The 21,004-nt window shown below is 53.4% G+C and overlaps 5 protein-coding genes across 5 annotated transcripts; 3 read left to right on the top strand and 2 right to left on the bottom strand.

The window, feature by feature from the left end:
• Nucleotides 1-1,155: 1,155 nt before the first annotated feature.
• Nucleotides 1,156-7,806, top strand: AYO20_02676 (hypothetical protein; the record flags this gene model as incomplete). The annotated part of the gene is made up of 3 exons (XM_022640980.1): nucleotides 1,156-1,433; nucleotides 1,497-7,707; nucleotides 7,762-7,806. The coding sequence occupies 3 exons, from the start codon at nucleotides 1,156-1,158 to the stop codon at nucleotides 7,804-7,806; spliced, it is 6,534 nt and encodes a 2,177-aa protein (XP_022503236.1).
• Nucleotides 7,807-11,305: 3,499 nt separating this feature from the next.
• On the bottom strand, nucleotides 11,306-13,045 carry AYO20_02675 (hypothetical protein; the record flags this gene model as incomplete). The annotated part of the gene is made up of 1 exon (XM_022640979.1): nucleotides 11,306-13,045. The coding sequence occupies one exon, from the start codon at nucleotides 13,043-13,045 to the stop codon at nucleotides 11,306-11,308; it is 1,740 nt and encodes a 579-aa protein (XP_022503235.1).
• Nucleotides 13,046-14,236: 1,191 nt separating this feature from the next.
• On the bottom strand, nucleotides 14,237-16,062 carry AYO20_02674 (hypothetical protein; the record flags this gene model as incomplete). Its single annotated transcript, XM_022640978.1, has 5 exons — nucleotides 14,237-14,664; nucleotides 14,779-15,091; nucleotides 15,192-15,393; nucleotides 15,447-15,568; nucleotides 15,628-16,062. The coding sequence occupies 5 exons, from the start codon at nucleotides 16,060-16,062 to the stop codon at nucleotides 14,237-14,239; spliced, it is 1,500 nt and encodes a 499-aa protein (XP_022503234.1).
• A 1,041-nt stretch (nucleotides 16,063-17,103) lies between these two features.
• On the top strand, nucleotides 17,104-18,963 carry AYO20_02673 (hypothetical protein; the record flags this gene model as incomplete). The annotated part of the gene is made up of 4 exons (XM_022640977.1): nucleotides 17,104-17,376; nucleotides 17,446-17,550; nucleotides 17,608-17,880; nucleotides 18,004-18,963. 4 exons carry the CDS (start codon nucleotides 17,104-17,106, stop codon nucleotides 18,961-18,963), a joined length of 1,611 nt encoding a protein of 536 aa, XP_022503233.1.
• Nucleotides 18,964-19,588: 625 nt separating this feature from the next.
• On the top strand, nucleotides 19,589-20,973 carry AYO20_02672 (hypothetical protein; the record flags this gene model as incomplete). The annotated part of the gene is made up of 5 exons (XM_022640976.1): nucleotides 19,589-19,871; nucleotides 19,976-20,145; nucleotides 20,197-20,288; nucleotides 20,353-20,369; nucleotides 20,468-20,973. 5 exons carry the CDS (start codon nucleotides 19,589-19,591, stop codon nucleotides 20,971-20,973), a joined length of 1,068 nt encoding a protein of 355 aa, XP_022503232.1.
• Nucleotides 20,974-21,004: the final 31 nt, after the last annotated feature.

The following is a 21,004-nucleotide window of genomic DNA, read 5'->3' as shown; positions in this document are numbered from 1 at the left end:
AGGCATGAGAAAGGTGTCCCTCACAGCGGAGGACAGGTTCGTTTCTGCAGTGTTGCTGAACTTTTGGTTGCCCAGGGCAGAAACCTAGATTGATAGGCTGCGCTTCATTCAGTAGTCCGAGCAAGCAGGAACGATGGTAGGGCGAACCAATGCGACGTCGAGATATTTTAGAGAGGAGGTCCGAATAGGGCTAGCGTCCGTGCTTCATTGCCCGTAGCCAAGGACCGGAAGAGGAACAAAGGCCAATCATCAGGCAGTATTTAGAACCAAAACCCAAATCCTCCGTAAAATGTAATGGCAGAGAAATCTTGATCTCCAGCCCCCCTTTTGCTCATTTTGCTCAATGCAGCTCGTCAACAAGCAAAACAAAAGACACAAAACTCCTAGTGAAATCGAGCAAATTATTGCATTTGCCGCTAAACAAAAAGCTTTGGCAGACCGTTGTTATGTTACTTGGTAGACTGGTGCGGCTGAGGATTTGGCGAAGCACGATAAGTGATGACTGCGTTGATCAGGCCGTCGGCCCTCGTACACTACACCATGGGCGGGTACGGGATGGAGGGCTACGAGGTAGTGGAGGCCTTGAGAGAGAGAGAGGGATGGGCTGGCATCTCGCGACGGTGAGAACACAGTGTGTATGGGGGTGTAAGATTACAGCCCCCGGTTCAGCCCAGGACATGTCTCATCTGGGTCCAGGCCGTGGTGATTGCCATATTCGGGCGCCGAAAAAAACAAGCGCAGTTTGACTAGTGGGCGTACACTAGATACACTAGGGGCCTAGTAAAGACCGTCAATACAACCCAGTGGAGCCCCCGTGCCAATTCCGAATCGCCAATACATGACCGCAACGACTCGAGGAGAACAGCCTCTCCAGATTTGGACTGCCCTCGCCATGCTCGTGAATTTCCCTGCGCGCAGATCGCAGTGCATGCTTTGACTCCCCTAGTATGACCCTCACCACGACCCACCAGGGGGGCGCTGTTGTCAAATTCACTTTGACCACTCCCTTACTCAAGTGCCCTGGTATTGGCCGTTCAGTCTATTTTCACTCAGCTCCCAACTCCTTTATATTATAGCTGATCCCCCCCATCTTTCCCGTTCCTCTACCTCTAAGCAACGCTCGTTGAAGCTCGTCGACACCCTTTCACGCCCATCATGGAGGAGGTCTACGTCTTCGGCGACCAAACAGCCGACTGCAGGGCGTTCTTCACCAAGGTCTTCTCGAGGAAGGACGATGTCATCCTACAGAGTTTCCTCGAGAGAGCTGGTGAAGCCGTCAGAGTCGAGAACCGAGCCCGATCCCATCCTTCAAAAGCAGTTCCTAATTTCTCTACCATTCAAGAATTAGTCGATCGTTACTACCGAGGCGAAGCCAAAGACGCCGCCGTCGAGAGCGCTCTCGTTTGTATTTCACAATTCACTCATTTCTTTGGGTATGGCCACCATTTCAGACTTGGTATTTACCCCTGAGACCCAGCTAACGTGAATTTCACCAGTGCTTTCGAAGAGAGAACACCATCATACATTCCCACTAACGTCGACGCGCGGTTGGTTGGTCTATGTACCGGTTTAATCGCCGCCGCCTCGGTCGCCTCTTCAGATTCTCTTACAGCTTTGCTCCCCCTGGCTGTCGAAGCCGTTCGAATTGCGTTCCGAGCAGGTGCTCATGTGGGCAGAGTGGCAGAGCAGATCGATTTCGACTCCAAACCTCAATCTTGGTCAACCATTGTAGCTGCGGACGAGAAGTCGGCCCAGGCTGCACTGGATGCGTTTCATAAAGAGAAGGGCACATCACCAACAAACAAATTGTGGATCAGTGCCTCTTCGGCCACATCGGTCACCATCAGCGGACCTCCATCGACCAAAGCCTCGCTGTTCGAAGATTCGGAGTTCTTCCGCACCCACAAAAATGCCCCTGTGTCCATCTACGCGCCATACCATGCTTCCCACCTTCACTCACAAGCAGACATCGAGAAGATCCTGCGTCCCCAGACAAAGGCCATTTTCGGGAACACAACAGTTAGATACCCAGTCTGCTCCAGCGTCACTGGCAAGCCTTTCCAGGCACAGAACGGTTTCGAATTGCTGCAGAGTGCCCTGAAAGAGATCGTGATTGAACCCCTGAGATGGGACAAGGTTCTGAAATACTGTGCATCAGCCAAGGCAGAGGAGGCTAAAGTGTTCGCGGTTGGCCCTACCAATCTCGCCAGCAGCGTCGTCTCCGCCCTGAAAGCCAATACTGCAAAGGTCACTCTCGAAGACCAGTCACACTGGTCGACGGTCCCTCCTGCGGGAACACAGCACTCCAAGAAAGAGGCCGACATCGCAATTGTCGGTTACGCTGGCCGCTTCCCTGATGCCGCAGACAGCGAGCACTTCTGGGAACTCCTCGAGAAAGGTCTCGATGTGCACAGACCAGTTCCCCCTGACAGGTTCCCGGTGGATTCTCACACTGACCCAACCTCCAAGAAGAAGAACACCTCTCATACACCGTTCGGAAACTTCATTGAGAAGCCTGGTCTATTCGACGCCAGATTCTTCAACATGTCACCTCGCGAAGCAGCACAGACCGATCCTATGCAGAGACTGATGCTTGCCACTGGCTACGAGGCCATGGAAATGGCAGGTATTGTCCCAGGACGGACTCCCTCCACCAAACACGACAGAATTGGTACCTTCTATGGCCAAACGTCCGACGATTGGCGTGAGGTCAACGCCGCACAGGATATTGACACGTACTTCATTTCCGGTGGTGTGCGAGCCTTCGGTCCTGGCCGTATCAATTATTTCTTCAAATTTTCAGGCCCTAGCTTTTCGGTCGACACTGCATGCTCGTCCAGCTTTGCTGCGATGAACGTCGCCATCACGTCCCTGCGAGCCAACGAATGCGACACTGCATTCACTGGTGGTGCCAATGTGCTCACCAATTCTGATATTTTCTCTGGTTTGAGCAGAGGTCACTTCTTGTCCAAAACCGGGTCGTGCAAGACGTGGGATAACGATGCTGATGGCTACTGCCGTGGTGACGGTGTTTGCACCATCATTTTGAAGAGACTCACAGATGCTGTTGCCGACCGGGATCCTATCCTTGGTGTCATTCGCGGCATTGGTACCAACCACTCGGCAGAAGCCGTTTCCATCACGCATCCTTGTGCAGAGAACCAAGTTTACTTGTTCGACAAGGTGCTCAAGGAATGCAATGTGCCCTGCAACGATGTCAACTACGTCGAAATGCACGGAACAGGTACCCAGGCAGGTGATGGTATCGAAATGGAGTCTGTCTCTACCGTCTTTGCCCCGCGACAGAACCGCAGAAGACCGGACCAGCCTCTCTACGTCGGCGCTGTCAAGTCCAACATCGGTCACGGAGAAGCCGTCTCTGGCGTGTCTGCCCTGATCAAAGTCATTTTGATGTTGCAGAAGAGCAAGATCCCGCCACACACCGGTATCAAGAAGCAAATCAACAAGAACTTTGCGCCCGACTTGAAGGAGCGCGGTGTAAACATCGCCTTCAAGACCACCCCCTTCCCCAGACCCGCTGGTGGCAAGCGAACCGTGTTCATCAACAACTTTAGTGCAGCTGGTGGTAACACGGCATTGCTGCTCCAAGACGGTCCTGAGGTGCCCGCAGAGCCTACTTCAGACCCTCGATCTACCCAGGTAGTGACTGTCTCCGCCAAATCGCTGGCAGCGTTCAAGAAAACAGTGGCCAAGTACGAGGAATACCTCAGCAAGAACCCCAACGTTGGCCTTACTGATTTGGCATACACCACGACCGCGCGTCGAGCCCACTACAACTATAGAGCGGCCTTCCCGGTGCAATCTATCGCGCAACTGCAGGCAGCCTTGAAGGCCACTCAAGATCAGACGCACAACCCGATCCCTCTGGCCTCGCCTCAGATCGCCATGGCTTTTACCGGCCAGGGCTCTCAGTACACCGGCATGGGTCAGAAACTATTCGAGACCTCCAAGCAGTTCCGCGGAGATATCGAAGAATTCAATGAAATTGCTCTTCGCCAGGGTCTGCCCTCGATCATGCCTCTGATTGACGGATCAACTGAGGTGCAGCATCTGCCACCCACGGTAGTTCAACTCGGAATGTGCTGTATCCAAATGGCTCTCACACGTCTCTGGGCCACATGGGGTGTCACCCCCAGCGTTGTGATTGGTCACTCTTTGGGTGAATATGCCGCCCTGCAAGCTGCCGGTGTTTTGTCTGTCGCCGACACCATCTACTTGGTCGGCAAGCGAGCCCAGCTCCTTGAGCAAAAGTGCACTGCTGGCACTCATGCCATGCTTGCTGTCCGCTCTCCGGTGGCGGGTCTGCAGGATGTCGTCGCCAACAGCCAAGGCAAGATTGAGATTGCTTGCATTAACGGTGTCTCCGATACTGTGCTCTCTGGCACCATGGGCGACATTGATGCCGTTGCTCAAAAACTGGCTGATGCTGGCCAGAAATGCACCAAGCTTAAGTTGCCATTTGCATTCCACTCGTCTCAAGTCGACCCCATCTTGGCGGATTTTGAGAAGCTGGCATCGTCAGTCAAATACCACGCACCTCGTGTTCCGGTCATCTCACCTCTTTTGAGCGACATTGTCAACGTCGGCGGTGTTTTCGACGCCTTCTACCTGAGCAGACACTGCCGCAAGACTGTCGACTTTGTTGGTGGTCTCTCTGCCGGCATGTCGACTGCCACGATCAGCGATACCTCCCTCTGGCTCGAGGTTGGTGGACATCCTCTGTGCGCAAGCATGATAAAGTCGTGTTTGTCTGCCCCGACTCTACCGACCATGCGCCGTGATGAGGATCCTTGGAAGATCATCTCTACCTCCATGGCTGGTCTGTACACAGCTGGAAAGGCCCTGAATTGGGATGCCTTCCACAAGGAGAACGAATCCCTCCGCGTCCTGAACGATATGCCAACCTACGGTTATGACGAAAAGAATTATTGGCTCCAGTATACCGGAGATTGGCTGTTGTACAAGGGTGATTATCCCAAGAGTGTGGCTCCTGCTGTCGCCGCCCCCGTATCCAGCGGACCAGCGAAGGCCAGGAAATACCTCTCCACTGCAGTGCAAGGAATCGTCTCCGAGGAGATCAAGGGCAAAGTTGCTACAATTATCGCCGAATCCGACTTTGCCCACCCCAAGCTTTTCCCTGTCGTCGCTGGTCACTTGGTCAATGGCAGTGGTCTCTGCCCATCGACCTTGTACGCCGATATGGCCTACACCTTGTGCAACTACGGTGTCAACCTCATCAAGCCAGGTGAGAAAGTTGACATCAACATTGGAACCATGGACAACCCTGCTCCTTTGCTGCTCAAGAACATCAACGAGCCTGAAAGCCAGATCGTGCGCATGACCATGAAGATTGATCTCGACGCCAAGAAGGCTGACTTCACCGTTACCACCAACAATGGCAAGAAGGATGTTGTCCACGCCAAGTGCGTGCTTCGCTTCGAAGACGCCGCCGCTTGGAAGGACGAGTGGAACAAGGTCTCTTACCTTGTTCAATCCCGGATTGACATGCTCAAACACAAGATGGAGAACGGGGAGGCCGACAAGGTCAGCCGATCCATGGCGTACAAACTCTTCGGAGCTTTGGTCGACTACTCTGATGTCTTCCAAGGCATGCAGAGCGTCATCTTTGACGGTCCCGAGTTTGAGGCAACCAGCAACATCAAGTTCCGTGCTGGTCCCAACGACGGAGACTTCTACTTCAGCCCCTACTTCATCGACAGCGCTTGCCATCTGTCTGGCTTTACCGTCAACGCCACTGTTAACCGCATGGAAGAATGTTACATCTCTCACGGCTGGGGCAGCCTCCGATTCCTCGCTCCCCTTGAGCAAGACAAGCAATACTTTGCCTACGTCAAGATGCAACCTGTTGCCGGAAGCAAGATGCGCGCTGGTGATGTCTACGTGTTCAACTCGAACAAGGAAGTTGTGGGTGTCGCTGGCGCTGTCCGCTTCCAGTGTATCCCCCGCAAGTTGATGGATGTCATGATGCCCAAGCCCAAGGCTGCCGCTGGTGCTAAGGCTGCTGCTCCGGCCCCTGCCAAAGAATCTCGCGCTATCAAGGCCCCTACACCTGTCGAGTCTGTTGCCCCGGCTCACATCGAGTTGCCTGCCCCCAAGGTGAAGGCCAAGAAACCCGCCAAAACCCCCAAGGTGAAGGCTCCTGCTCCTCCCAAGTCTGCGCCCTCCGGCAGCCTCGTCGCTCGCGCTTTCGACATCATCGCCAAAGAGATCGATGTTGACCAATCTGAACTCAACGATGATATCCAATGGGCCGACATGGGTGTCGACAGTTTGATGTCCTTGACCATCTCTGGCAAGTTCCGTGAGGACCTTGACCTCGAGGTTGACAACACCCTCTTCACTGACCATGCTTCGGTGGGTGCACTTCGCAAACACCTCAGCGGCATGTCGTTGCCAGAAGCGGCCAACGCGGGTGACGCAAGCTCGGTGGAATCGACTGATTCTGGTTCGGAAAGCGATGATGAGACTGTCGAGTCTGGAATCACGACTCCAGACACAGAAGACTTCCCGGCCAAACATCAGGACCAGGCCAAGTCTGCTGCCGTGGAGGCTGTGGCCCAACCACCATCGTCTGGTGAGGATATGATCGAAACCATCCGCCAGGTTATTGCCCAGGAAATGGAGATGGACCTGGCCGAGATTACCGAGACGACCGATCTCAGCAACCTGGGAATGGACTCTTTGATGGCACTTACCGTCCTCGGCAAACTCCGAGAGGATTATGATATTGATCTCGACCCTACCATCCTTGCTGACAATCCATCGCTCGGACATTTGCGCAAGGCTCTGGGCCTCGAAAAGCAAAAAGTTGCACCTCCCACAGCACAAAAGCATGAGGTCCGGACCAGCGTCGTCGTTGCACCCGCTGCTCCTCCTGTTGAGGTCGTTGTCCAAATGCCTCCGGCCACCTCGGTGTTGCTTCAGGGTAACCCCAAGACAGCCACCAAGAACCTCTTCTTGTTCCCCGACGGATCGGGCTCTGCCACTTCTTACGTGTCAATCCCCGCCATTGATAGCAAGAACTTGGCTGTCTATGGTCTCAACTGCCCGTTCATGAAGGATCCTACCAGCTATACTTGCGGCATTGAAGGTGTCTCCAAGCTCTACCTTGAGGAGGTGATGCGCCGACAGCCCATGGGTCCATACATCCTGGGTGGCTGGTCTGCTGGTGGTGTGGTCGCCTATGAGGTCACACGCCAGCTCAGCGACTTGCAGAAGATGCATCCTGACCGCAACTACACGGTCGAGAAGTTGATCTTGATCGACTCGCCCTGCCCCATCAGACTCGAGCCTCTGCCCGCTCGCCTGCACCACTTCTTCGACGAGATCGGGCTTTTGGGAACCGGCACTGGCAAGACCCCCAACTGGCTGTTGCCTCACTTCGAGTACAGCATCAAGGCTCTGACCGCCTACCGCCCGGAGTTGAAGTCGACGCACGACTTCAAGGCACCTCCCACGTTGCTCATCTGGGCGACTGACGGTGTGTGTGGCAAGCCTGGAGACCCACGTCCTCCTCCACAAGCCGATGACCCCAAGAGCATGAAGTGGCTCTTGGAGAACCGAACTGACTTTGGCCCCAACGGCTGGGACAAGCTTTTGGGCGTTGATGTGTGCAAGATGGTGACGGTTGTTGGCAACCACTTTACGATGATGAAACCTCCAGTGGTAAGTGATTATTTCTACCGATGCTTCGTTCCAGACTGCTAATTCGTTCTTCAGGCCAAGGGCGTTGGTCAATTCATCCGCGAGGCTCTTTTGTCTTAGGGCGACCTTTGACATGCTCATTGTCACGACACGACTCGAAAATTTTACTTTCAACAGCTTCTCACGCAAGACAGATACCTGATAGACAGCTGGGGTGGGACTTAATTGCTGGATAGACTTTTGTTTCTTTTGCCTGGGCTTCTTGCACTCTTGTTTGAAAAACCGTACATATGCTGGGGATGGGTCTTGACAACAACAACAATGCAGCGTTGATCACGTTGGTTTTGCTGAGCATTTTCAGATGAGTTGGGGAATCGATCGAGGCCTGCTTATGGAACTGTTCACTACGCAGATTGTGCTTGGAAACTGTAAGGAGGGGCGTTGCTGGCAGGGTATGGGACAAGGTGACGGCGATTGCGACAGGGCTGATTTCGAAGCGAGTGTTATTTTTCCTATTCACCTAGTTCACGCTCATGGGCTATTGTTACACCCGTGTCCAATGTCATTCTTAGTTTTTCCAATCTCGTGTGCTCTGTTCCTCCGCCAGATATCGAGGAATATGTGGAACTTCTTGGTTCTAGAGATTTGAAGGGCCAGGTCGGGCTGCTATTCCGTAGACTAAAGTCTTCTTGGTCCTTGTAACGAGCACCGAGTATTCGGTATAGTCCGTCTCATCCATAGCGAGCACAAGCACGGGTCCGCAGGCACGTGTTTGTCTGTGTGCGTTTTAACTGTCGAAGTCGATGACGACGACGGTTGGTCGGTTGCCTGGCACCACCCACGTAATGGTTATGGGGATATGGATCGGATCGGATCGTGAAGATTTGTCTCATGACGGCAGGGAAGGGGGAAGGGGGAGGATTCATTATTCGCATGGCTGGGATGGATCGCAGAATGCAGAAATGTGAGTGAGTGGGTGAGAGAGTACAAACTAAAAATAGCACCACGACCACGTCAACGACAAGTGAGCTGCACCTTTGTTCTTCATTTCGTTGTTCATTTATTGATGGATTGAAACGTCCTTTCAGCCAGCCATCCATGCATATCATGCTATGTCATCCCGTCCGTCGTGTTTTGTTTTCCTCCCTTGCTTGCTTGATCCATCCCCACCCCCCTGGTTGAACTAGTGTATGTGTGAAGGTAAGTACGTCCTCGGTATGTACCCACGTACATGTGCATGTTATGTGCGTGGAGGTGCTCGTACGAGTAGATACATCCACACCAATAGTTAGGGGTAGCCTAGGTATGTACCGAGTAATAATGCATGGGACTGAGCGCGGCTGCGAGGAGCAACAATCTGAGACATGCATATGCATACTTTGACGAGTAGTTTGTGGAATTGGCCACAGGCAGGCAGACAGAAAGATATTATTTTAGGCTCCTACGAGTATATACCCATGTACCCATGTATCGAGTAATTTACTCGTGTGTCCCTGGGTCCTTGGTCCTTGGTCCTTGGAAGGGATGTGCTGTAAATAGTAAACAAGACGGGTTTGGTTCCTAGTATCTTGGTACTGCCCTCAACATACCCACCCGCTCACATGGCGCGGTGCCGCTGCCGTCCATTCGAATTCGGACTCGGGCTCGGGCTGGGGTTGACGGACACGGCACGTATGTGTGTAGGAGTCTCGACGTGTGGAGGACGACGAAGAAGGGAGGGTATGTTTACGGGTAGTCTGCGTGCCGAGTTACTCATACAGTACCGAGCAGATCAAACAGCATATCCATGACGTATGTGCGTGAGTGGGTGGCTGCCGCAGCTCTTTTTGATTAATTACCTACCCGACTTGCAAACTGCGGAAATGAACCACCGTCCTGCAACCTCCATCCAGCCTGCGACTAACGACGAACCACGAACCATCCCCACACACACACACTTACACTTACACACAAACAAGACACAAATGGATGTGTTCAGGACACTAGGATACATGATTCCATTGATTATTACCTGCACAGTACATACAGTACTCCGTACTAGTATGTACTTCAGCTCCATACCACCCACCGCACCCGAAGTATGTACGCGGTACGTGGTACGTGGTACTCCGGAACTCGGCACGTATGTAATGTACTACCCGTGGATAGATCCTCTAATTGCAACAAACACCACCACCACCAACAACAATGAATGCGATGAACAACAAACACCTGAATACGGATACGAACTCGTACCTCATATATCCACATCATGTCCATCTCCAGACTCCATACTCCTACCTAGCTCACGTCCTCATCCACATCTACATTAGGTACTCCGGACTGGGCGTCGTACGGTTAAATCCCCACACCACAGACTACCTAGTACTTACTCCCCTCCCCTGCCCGTCAAGTGCGCCTTACAAGCATCCCGTCCGTCAAACATCGATCGATCGATCACGCTGCCCGCCGCCACGGGGCATGTGGAGTACGAGGAGAATATGTGGAGCAAGAGGAAGAGGAGAGGAAGATGATGATGATGGTATCAACGACAGCGACAATGAAATGACGACCACGGAGTCTCAGCACGGGAAGATGCCCACTGGTCTTTTAGGCCTGGTTCCTATCCGTGTCTCTCCCCACAGGATACAAGGTATACAACAAGCACGCGTACGAGTACGAGTACGAGTACACGTGGACTTTGTTGACACTCACTTGTACCTTTGTACCGGGTACAGGTACATACTTAGTTACGCACTAGGTGTCTAGTATTTGGATGCAGACCGGAGACAGAGACATTCAGAGACGTTGCGCGCAAGATATTACTCTGCGGAAACAAGAACTAACCAGAGTGCAGTGTTCAGCTGTATCCAGTACATTACCTCCCCCATCATTATCAATATCGTTATAACCATAACCGTCATCATCATAACATACGCTCTGGTATATGTCGATCCTTCTGTGAAATGTCTTGCTAACAACCTGTCGCAAATCTGAATCCGCTCACACACAGTTCGGCTACGACGGCTCTCCAGCGGAACCACCTCAACTGATGTATGCCATACGAGTATACCCTGCCACGACTGATATAGCAACGACTGGGTAGCCCAGACTGTCCTTGGTAGGAACTCGTATGCTGCCCTTGGTTTCGCATATTCTGGGCATTTCAGAACGGGGGCTCGTCCATTGGCAGATCGTCGTCGAGAGTGCCCGACCCTTCAGCTGGACCGCGGTTGTGTCGTGGACGCCCTCACATGTATCGTGCGGTTCACAGCACGCATGGCTGTATGGCTGTATGGACTGCTCAATCAGACAGACCACCATGTCATTGGGACTGTGCCATCTTGTCCCCCCTCATCTGCACCTCCTCGGCGGCATCATTCGTGGGGCCAATGCTGTGGTCTTTGCCCCTGGCCGAGTTGGGATAAGTTGATGCCATTGTTGTTCACGGCATATGGGGAAGTGACTGTACAGTGGACATCAGCGTCCACAGGCAGCACACCTCACAAAGCTCGCAGGTCAAAGTCGGCACAGACTTGAAGAGGTTTGTCTTGGGCGACGACCGGCTGAGCCATGCTCTGTGCGCTTTGCAACACCGTACACTGGCGGTTTTCTGACTGAAACGCTGCGTTTGTCTCTCTCACCCAAACAGAAAGCCATATTCAGCACTGGACGGGTAGACCTCTGTCCAAGGCACCCATTCCCTGTCGCCTTCGTCGTCGAATTCGCCAGCGACGACCGCATCATTCTTTGCCCAAACACTCCTCATGAACTCCAGCCCGGACCCAAAAATCCAGATCCCCGTCTTCTGTTTCCACCGTTCAGAGTACTCGATGGCCACTTTTCTCAAAGCCCACTCTGCACTTGACATTTCGCAACCGGCCAGGACAATGGGCATCAGGCACTGTTTCTGAAAGCTGCTGTCCGCCGGAATCTCGGCTACCATGGTGAGGATCTGAATAGCCACGGCACGCGGTTCAAAGTCCCCCTGGGAAGCGCTTTCGTGGCTCGTGAACAAGTCGACCTCGTCCCAATAGTCTGCTACTGCCAAATTGTAGATCCGGAATGGCTCAAACACCCGAGCAATGTATAACAAAAGACCCAACCTCCAGATTTCTGACATCAGAGCCTGATACTTCCCCTGCTTCGCGCTGATCTCGCTCACCAGGATGTTCCTGCGGATAGCTTCGAGCGCGTATGGGTCCGCAGAGTCAAGATCGGCAGCGGCAACGGCAAGGCCGTACATGTCCAGAAACATGCCGTCGGGAAGACCGTTGAGACCCAGTATGCTCCATTCGTCGTCGTCCTGCCATGCCATGAGCGCCTCGATATAAGTCCTGGGAAAAGTAGGACCGCGCCGCGATATTAAGGCGGCATTGACATCGTACCAGATCAACATGGCGATTTGACTCCGAAGGTTTGGTCGTGATTCGGCTAGTCGAATCCCGCCGTGAGACTCGAGAATCCGGTACGCGCCGCGCAGGTGGATGTTCCAATTGGCAATTCCCGTCTCGGCGTAATCGAGGCCGATGAGGAGAAGCACCGTACTGAGACCGCACTCGAACGACAGATCATTGAGGTGCGACGCGAAGATGGACAAGGCCTGAGACTTGAGGCGCAAGATCGCGGCACTCTCGGGCTTTCGGTCGAAGTGGGCTTGTTGACGTTTTGCCAGCGCGGCTGCGGCGTAGCGCACCGAGGGAAATTCGTCGTGGATTGAAGGTAAGCAAGCTCGCCAGGGATTGATTTTCACCGGGAATGTCAGCGTGGTGTTGGCGAAGCAGGAATGGAAGAATGACAAGGCATATTCGATCCCACCCGGGTGGCAGCTCACTTGGGGGAAAAGGACAAGATCGAGCTGATGGCTAGTGTCAACCACAGGAGGCGTGTTGGCGCCGCTCAGGACCGACCATGTCGAAGACGGAGACGCCGACGACGACACAGACTCGGGGCCATGGGAAAAGGCCGTCGAGGTTAGAATGCTGATCTCGCTCGATCTCGAGTTGTTCCTCGACCTCCGCCGTGTGCGTGTTTGTGTGAGGGACTGATCGACAAAGGTGTAGGTCGAGGGCCGAGGTAGTGGCGCTGTCGACTTCTCCGCTTGAGCCTCTCTGGCGGCACCACTCTCGAGTGGATGTTCCTTGGGCCGCCGTTTGCCAACCTTCAACGTGCCTCTTTCCCAATTGAGCTGCTGCACGTAGCCGGCGCAGATGACGCCGTCGGCGAGACAGGCGCTGCAGCGAGGCCGTCGCCGGTCACAGGAACGGCCGAGCGAGGAGCACGTGTGGCAGTCGGACTTGGCCCAACCCAACGAGTTGGTTCTCTTCCCCGTCAAATTATTCAAGCGCGTCGCCGTGGTCGAGCAAGTGGTGACTGACATGATTTATTTCCTGGCAAAAGAAAACACAAGTTTCGAGGGCCTTTTGGCGGAAGAGGGTTGTGACGAGGAGCGAGGGAGGCAGGAGGAGTAGAAAGAAAGTAATGGAGTCGTAAAGGGTATCTAGGGCGGTAGGGGTAGTTGGGTAGGTAATTAGTGCGGAGTGAGTGGTTGATACGAAAGTCCGGAGGGCGTTGATAAGGGAAAGCCCCGCACCCAGAGATTAAAGATCCAGGCCAGAACCCCCTATCAGGCAACGGGGGCCAATCAGACGGCGGGTTGAGATATCGATTCATGAGCCGTGTCATGTGACTGATATATGACTCGCCTCAGCTCAATTTCCACCCTGATATTCACATGCACTTACTGCCTGTTTTTTTTCTTTCTCCTTTTTTCATCTTTTGAAGATCCATAGAGCCTGGTCGAACGCAAGGACGGCCTCAACGCTCCCGCCAACAGCGGTCTTTATTCCTCGCTGGTTCTGGCGTGACATTTTCTCGCCCGAAGCCTCTCACAAAGACGAGAGACACGAAGAGACGCCTTTCGTGACCAGCCGCGGGACCACATCGCGAAGCTTTCGTCAACTCTTTCAGCGACGCTTGAAGCGAAGCGTCCATCATGTTGGTATCATTGACCATAGGCACCGCAGGATAACCCATGCAGATGGATCGTGATCGTGTCCGGTCATCCTCGTGTCCCAGGAACACGAGACGAGATTCAAGTCAAGAGAAGCCATTTGCCCTCTCCTCTGGGCAATTTGATTGAATGGCACTTTTGTCTGAGGTGAGAAACGAGAAAAAGGACAATTGCTTATATGCCTAGGTGGAGGTGATGTGGAGTTTTGGACACTGCATGCACGCTTAGACCTTGGCCCACGTGGGTAGGTAATACAAGTCTGTTCCATTCATTCCATCCCATCCCATCCCATCCACGGACCATGGGGCACTTGACTCCTCGGCGGTGTATCTTGATGGGAAGGGGGTGTCGATCGACGAAGGAATCCCCATCGGCGTGCGCGTGCGCGCCACGAGTGGTGGAGACTCGTAATTCTAAAAAGGACAAAAAATATCTATCTAATTCCTTCTAGCCTCCGTTCCTATCTCACCGGGCCAGCCTGCCAGTCAGCCAGTCAGCCAGCTGCTGGAGCTCTCTCCACGACACAAACACCAAACCCAACCGACTTCTCTGACTGATCTACGGGGTAATGCCCTTCTCGATGATCTCGCCAATGTTCTTGGCGTCGACGGCAATGCCTCGCTGAGCGATCAGCTCCTTCTGGTGCTCCTTCTCGATCTGCTCCTCGGCGACGAGGCCCTCGATGCGCGCGCGCTCCTCCCACCGGTGCGGCACAATGACGTTCTCCTCGAGGAAGTAGTTGGTGTCCTTGACGCAGAACCAGATGATGCTCAGCAGGAACACCAACCCGACCGCGTACAGCGTGAACTGCACGATCAGCTGGTCTATGTACGACACATTCTTCGAGTCGAGCACAAACGAGATGCACATGCCTAGCGACGTCGTGCCTTTGAACAGCCCCGCCAGCCGCGAGCATTCGACCGGGTCGTTGGTCAGGGCGCCGAGCGTCCACTGCACCACGATTTGGTAGGTAGCGTAGATGATTCCTGTTGGGCGTCAGTCTTCAGGCAAGGTCTGGGTACAAGAGGAATGAGAGGTGGAAAGGGGGAAGTTGTTGTGAGGTTGATCCCATCTATTGGTGGGTATGGAGGAGAACGTACCAGAGAGCAAATACAGAACGAATCCGGCACCGAAGCCGCTGTCGGTCCAGTCGATTCCTGGAGGTGTGTTTCTCTGTCGGTTGACGTCGTTACGCGTGATCCACGCGGCCAAACCGGCATTGGTGGCTAAACAGATGGTGCCCATGATGACAGCGCCGATCATGCCTCGAGTCCGGCGTGACTTGATATATTTCGTGTCCATGATCCACGCAAGCAGGAGCGGGCACGGCATCATGATGAACTGAAACATGACATTGTTGAGCGACCGCGTCCGCAGGTTGAAGTAGTATCCGTTAATGCTGGAGAGGAGGGCCTTTAGGTTTCTCCATGTCAGCGACAAATGCCTTCTTCACTGATGTTTTGCGCCAGCAAATGGGAGGGAGGCAAGACAAAGGCAAGAGGAGCAAACTCACCAGGTTCATCTCGGCGACGAAGATGCCGGGGATCAGGGCGAGGATCTTCAAGTCGGTGAACCACATGATGAGACCCTTGATCTCGTCCATGACGCGCGGCTGCTTGAAGATGGCGATGTGGGTGCCGTCGTCACGTACGACCTTCCTCGGCGAGATGATGAAGACCAGTGCGATCCCGATGGCCAAGCACATGATGACGATGCTGTAACGATGGGTAAGAATAGAAACTCTCGGAACAAACCGGTGAGAACTCACAAGACAGTGTACACGGCGTTCGATACACCAGTGGACTCGGTCTGCTGGAAGTTGACACCAAAGGCGATCAGACTGCCAACAGTACCACCAAAGGAGGTAAAGACCCATTGCCAGGTGATAAACTGCGGCTCAATCAGTCCCGACGTTCACGACAGGGTCTTTGGTGCACAATGAAACATACCAGAGCCTTCTGGTCTTCTTCGGCGTAGGCAAATTGAACGAACCCAGCTGCGGTCCAGAGACAGCCTGCGGTGACACCGAGGAAAGCACCAGCCAAGTACGGGAACCAAGAGTGGCCTTGTCGGTCAAAGTACCACAGACCACCCACGTACAGCGGGTAGCCGAGAGCGCCGAAAGCCATGGTCAATTTTGGGCCGATCAGGTTGAGGATAGCACCTCCGATCCAGCCGAAGAGGCAGAACAGACCATAGAGCACGGCATTGGTGGTCGAGGCCACTGTTTGAGACGAAGGACGTCCGCCACCGGCACCGAGACCGGTCAGTGCCAGGTAGATACCTGGGAGGCAGAAGAGGATGGCGCCGACCACGAAGTTTTGGTTGATCGGTCGGTTCAGGCGAAAGACGCCTTTCCCTAGGGAAGGCTCTATGAACTTCATGGTGTGCTGGTCGGAATGGGGCCCAGTCACGACTCGATGGGTTCGGTTCAGCAGAGGATCAAATTATTGACAACTATTGTGTGAGCTTGCAGAAGTTCAAAGTCAGACAGCACCGGAGCGGGAAAGGAGCAGCGGTCGCCGTCTTATATCTCTGTCATTCTCGGGCAAAAGTGCCAGTCGTGCCTCAGCCATCCTTTTTGGTGCACCTGTTGCCGGAAAGGCTATGAAGGCAAGGATGTCAAAGTTGATTATCTTGGTGGCGGCCAATGCTGGTATTGGCACCCTGGATGTCTCGTCTTATCGTCTTCTTTCGTGCATAGGCCGTAATCTAGTCCCCTTGGTCATGCCGCTGATATGCGTGATTCGCTCTCATAATGTAGGCCAGTCACGGTCAGTATGAGTTGACAGAGTGTGGGAAGTCGGGAGATCGACGTTGTACGAGGGAGTCCACCCAGCAGTAGTGCCAATGATAGCCAAGGGTTGGCCAAGGGTGTCAGGGGTCTTGGAGGTTGTATATGATAAAGGTGAGCCAATAGCACCGGCATCGGGTCCACTCCAGGGATAACGTGCACAACCAGGTATTGAGGGATCAACCATCATCTCTCTTTCCTAACCTGGCAGCAGACTTCGATCGACAGTCGGGGAAGAGCAAACACGTTGCTGTCTGTGAAAGTTTGGGGGTGCGTTTGATCTCCATCTTGGAGTCAACTGTGGCCATGTGTCGGGACAAGGTTGCAGATACCGGGTCGGATTTATCCCGGTCGCGATACTCCGCTGGCTTGGTCTATCTCGGTCTCAGTGCAGACTGAGGAGATGTTATCTCAGCATTCCGCTTCGCACGAGAAGAGGGGCCAGCTTCAGATGAAAGAAGTTTCGTCGACGAGAAATAAGGCAGACGCCCAGACAAGGTGGTGAAAACCCTCTTTCCTTCGTTGATAAAAGGGACGGCCAAGTCGAGTCAGTTCCCTCTCGCCGACCAGAATATCGTGATCCCTGAACCGTGGTAAAAACAATCTCCTTGTTCCTGCTCTTCTGGCAACGATGATTTCGAAACCGTGGGTTGAGAAAGCGAAAAGCGCTCGCGACTATCGAGACGAGACTCTGAGCAAGGTTGAGCCTCCGCTCGGGCCTCTCCCAGATCCCCTCCCGCTGTCTTCTCAGGACTTGCCAAAGGAGTATCTGACGCCGCGTGAGTATGAACTTACCCAGAACTATGACGCGATTGAACTCCTCGAGATGCTGCGCAGCAAGAAGCTCACGTCCGAGGAGCTCACCCGGGCGTTCTTGAGGAGGGCTGCTCTGGCCCAGTATGCGGTATGTAATGCATTCCCGACCTGAAGCTTGCCGGCCTATATCGATGCTGAGTGATGATCCCTGTTACAGGTGAACTGCGTGACTGAGTTGATGTGGGACGAGGCCATTGAGAGGGCCAAGTATCTTGATTCCCTCCCCGAGCCCATCGGACCCCTTCATGGGCTGCCCATCTCGGTAAGTGGAAACTCCCAGGACGATATCGACTAGGGATAAGCTCATCTGTGGTTATAGGTCAAAGAACACCATGGGATGAATGGTAAGACCAACCACGCCTCCTACGTGGCTTGGATTGGCCAGCCGAGTGACCGAAATCCGCTGAACGATTACTTGTACGATGCTGGTTGCGTCTATTACGTCCGTACCACCGGGCCTCAGACTCTGATGTCTCTTGAATGCGACAACAACGTTTATGGAAGAACCGTCAATCCCTGGAACCGGAACTTGACATCGGGTGGTAGCAGTGGCGGAGAAGGTGCCCTTGTGGCGTTCCGCGGCAGCGTTTGGGTAAGTTGAATTCTCTGCTTGACTCTTGTTTCCTTCAAAGGGCCTGTCTCTGTCCTTGATGGACACATCCATAGCTGAGCCCAGGCCTTGACAAGATGGGACCTTCTGCTAAACATTCTACAGGGACTTGGTGGAGATATTGGGGGCAGCGTAAGGGCTCCAGCCAGCAATTGCGGAGTATATGGTTTCAAGCCAACCTCGAAGCGCATCCCATTGAAAGGAATGAAGCATGTGATGAACGGAAAAGACTCCGTCCTCGCGACTTTTGGTCCACTAACCCAGAGCCGGGAGACGATCAATTTGTTCATGAAAGTCATTTTAGACAATGAGCCGTGGCGATATGATCCATCTCTGACGGTGAAGAAATGGACCCCGGAAAAGCTGACCCAGCCTCTCAAGGTTGCCATTGAATGGTCTGACGGGGTAGTCAAGCCTCACCCTCCCATGATTCGGGCACTGAAAATGGTTGCCGATGCATGCAAAGCTGCAGGGATGGAGGTCGTGGATTGGGAACCCTATAAGCACGACAAGGCCTGGGATATCGTCTCGGCGCTGTATTTTCCAGATGGCGGCGAACAAATTCTGGCGCCGTTGAAAGAGATCGACGAGCCCATCCTTCCGCTGACCAAGTTCATCACCGAGGAGCAGCCCAACGTCAAGAGTCTCACCATGGCCGAATACTGGGAGCTGTGCGTCGAAAGGGACAACTACCGCGACGAGTATGCCGCTCACTGGAGCAAAACCGCCGACTCGGGAAAAGAAGTCGATGTCATCATTTGTCCCGCAACACCTGGTGCTGCGCCGTTGCATGAAACGGCAAGATATTGGCCGTACACCAGTCAGTGGAACTTGCTGGACTACCCGGCGGCTATCTTTCCTGTGACGTTTGTGGATGTGGAGAAGGACAAGAAGGAGGAAGATTACGTCCCGATGAACGAGCAAGACAAGTACAACCACAATTTATATGAGCCAGAGAAATGGGTTGGGGCACCTGTAAGCTGTTGCATTGTCGGAAGAAGGAATATGGATGAAAAGGTCATCGCAGCGCTGGAAGCGGTAGAGAAAGCCATGGGAAGGAAATAGATTCTGTAGCCGCACGATGTTCAAACCTGTCCAGATAGAAGCAGTCAGCAATGCCTTCCTCTTAGAGGGTGCAGTACAACATCTCGTATCTCAAGCACCTGTTGTCTTTCCTGTCGATAGAACAAGCGTCCTAACCACCAAACCGTCACTAGGTCCAAATCAGAGTCCAGCCAAGTATGCTTGTAATTGGGTAAATCAAGCTTGTCAGGTTAGCTGACTCTCTTTCCCTTTTGAGCACAACGAACGACAAGACGTTGGTTCTCCAAACTTACTGTTTCGCAGCTCCCCCACACTGACTTGAACCCTGATAAGCACTCTCTTTCCCAATCCGGCCACAACGAAAACAGCGACCAAATGGCCTTCCGACAGAAACTGTGATACCAGGCGAATACGATGCGATGGGTGACTTTCGAGTCCTTATGTGTGCGGTTGGACGGGATTGGTAGGCAAGATTCGAATCCGAGGCTGGGCTCGGCAAACAATTGTTGCGTGACACCATTTGCCCGTTGGGCTGACGTGGCTCTTGTGTTTTGAGGCAGTCTTCCGTCGATGGTTATATGTAGACTTTACCCTGTTCACAAGTCCCTGAGCATTCAGTATTGTGATCCAACAACATACCTTGACAATGGCGCCCTCCGCAGTCGAAGTTCCTCTCCCGATCCCCAAGTCTTTCTCAACCCCGACAAGCACACCTCAGTCGACCCAGAAGGAAGACCTAAAATCTCCCTCTTCACCACTTCCCGAGGTAAAGGTTTTCAACGCATCAACATGTACAGTGGACGAGCTGGTGTCTGCCCTGCGAGTGGCTGGCGGCGTCGTCATTCGTGGCATGCTGAACAGTGAAGAATTGGCAAATCTTGAAAAGGACACTCGACCCTGGTTGGAAAAGGATAAGGCATGGGATGATGGTGAGTTTCTGCATCTGAAATGTCTTGTCATGGGTTGCCCCGGCCCAACAGCCTGGAATGAGAGGATATATCGCTGGCACACATGACGATGGTACCTCGAGCAGTGCTGATGCTGAATGTCGAACCCCCTACAGGAGATTTCTTCCCCAAGGAAACCCGCAGGGCGTTTGGTATGGTGAGCAAGTCAAGGACCTTCGCCGAACGCATTGTCGCCAATCCGCTCTGGCTCGGCGTGACAGATGCCTTGTTGACCAGCACTTTGAAATGGAATTGGGTGAGTTGGATTCGTTTTCATCTCGTCAGTCGGACGCTGAGACCAATGCAGGTTGGCGACAAAAATGAAGCCTCTGTGTCTCGACCCCAGTTGAACAATACTATTGTCTTCAGCATTGGCCCTGGGGCTCGCGACCAAGCGCTGTAAGTTGTTTCCTCTGTCTTGACAGGTAACAAGATTGCTGAGAAGAACCGCAATGATGTCCAGGCACCGTGACGATGCAAGTAAGTTCCCTCTTAACCACGCTTCATCCGCCCTGGAGCAATGTCGTAAGAAGTTTTCCACGTCAACTTTTGCTAACAATTATCTTCGCTTCGGTTAGTCCATCATGTCTACCATCCAGCTGCTGCAACGCACGAGATTGGCCGCGATGCAGGAATCGGCTTCTTCATTGCAGGAAAGAAGACTACTAAGCGGAATGGAGCCACACGCTTTATCCCAGGCTCTCACCTCTGGGACTATGCGCTAGGGCCAGCAAGCGAGTCTCAAACGTTCCATGCAGAGCTTGAGCCCGGCGACGGTTTCATGGTGCTGAGTGGGTGTTTCCACGGCGGTAGCGCGAACAAGACAGACCAGCCCAACGAAAACGGCGATGTCGTGCCTGAAGAGCGCCTTGTGTATAGCACGTTCATGACGAGGGGATATCTGAGACAAGAAGAAAACCAGTACCTGGTGAATCCGGTAGAGAAGGTTCGTGAATTGCCAGAACCTCTCCAGGAGCTTGTCGGGTATGGGCTTTCCAAGCCATTCTTGGGCTGGGTGGATCTTAAGGACCCCATGTTGTGGTTGCATCCTGAGAGGCCAAAGAAGTCAGGGGATTTGTTTTAGGATCGTAGTCAGTACGGATGCGAGGACGAGG

Source organism: Fonsecaea nubica, assembly GCF_001646965.1.
Source record: "Fonsecaea nubica strain CBS 269.64 chromosome Unknown Scaff11, whole genome shotgun sequence".
Lineage (NCBI taxonomy): Eukaryota > Fungi > Ascomycota > Eurotiomycetes > Chaetothyriales > Herpotrichiellaceae > Fonsecaea > Fonsecaea nubica.
The sequence above is the reverse complement of the archived record's forward strand: the minus strand, read 5'-3'. Positions and strand labels throughout refer to the sequence as shown.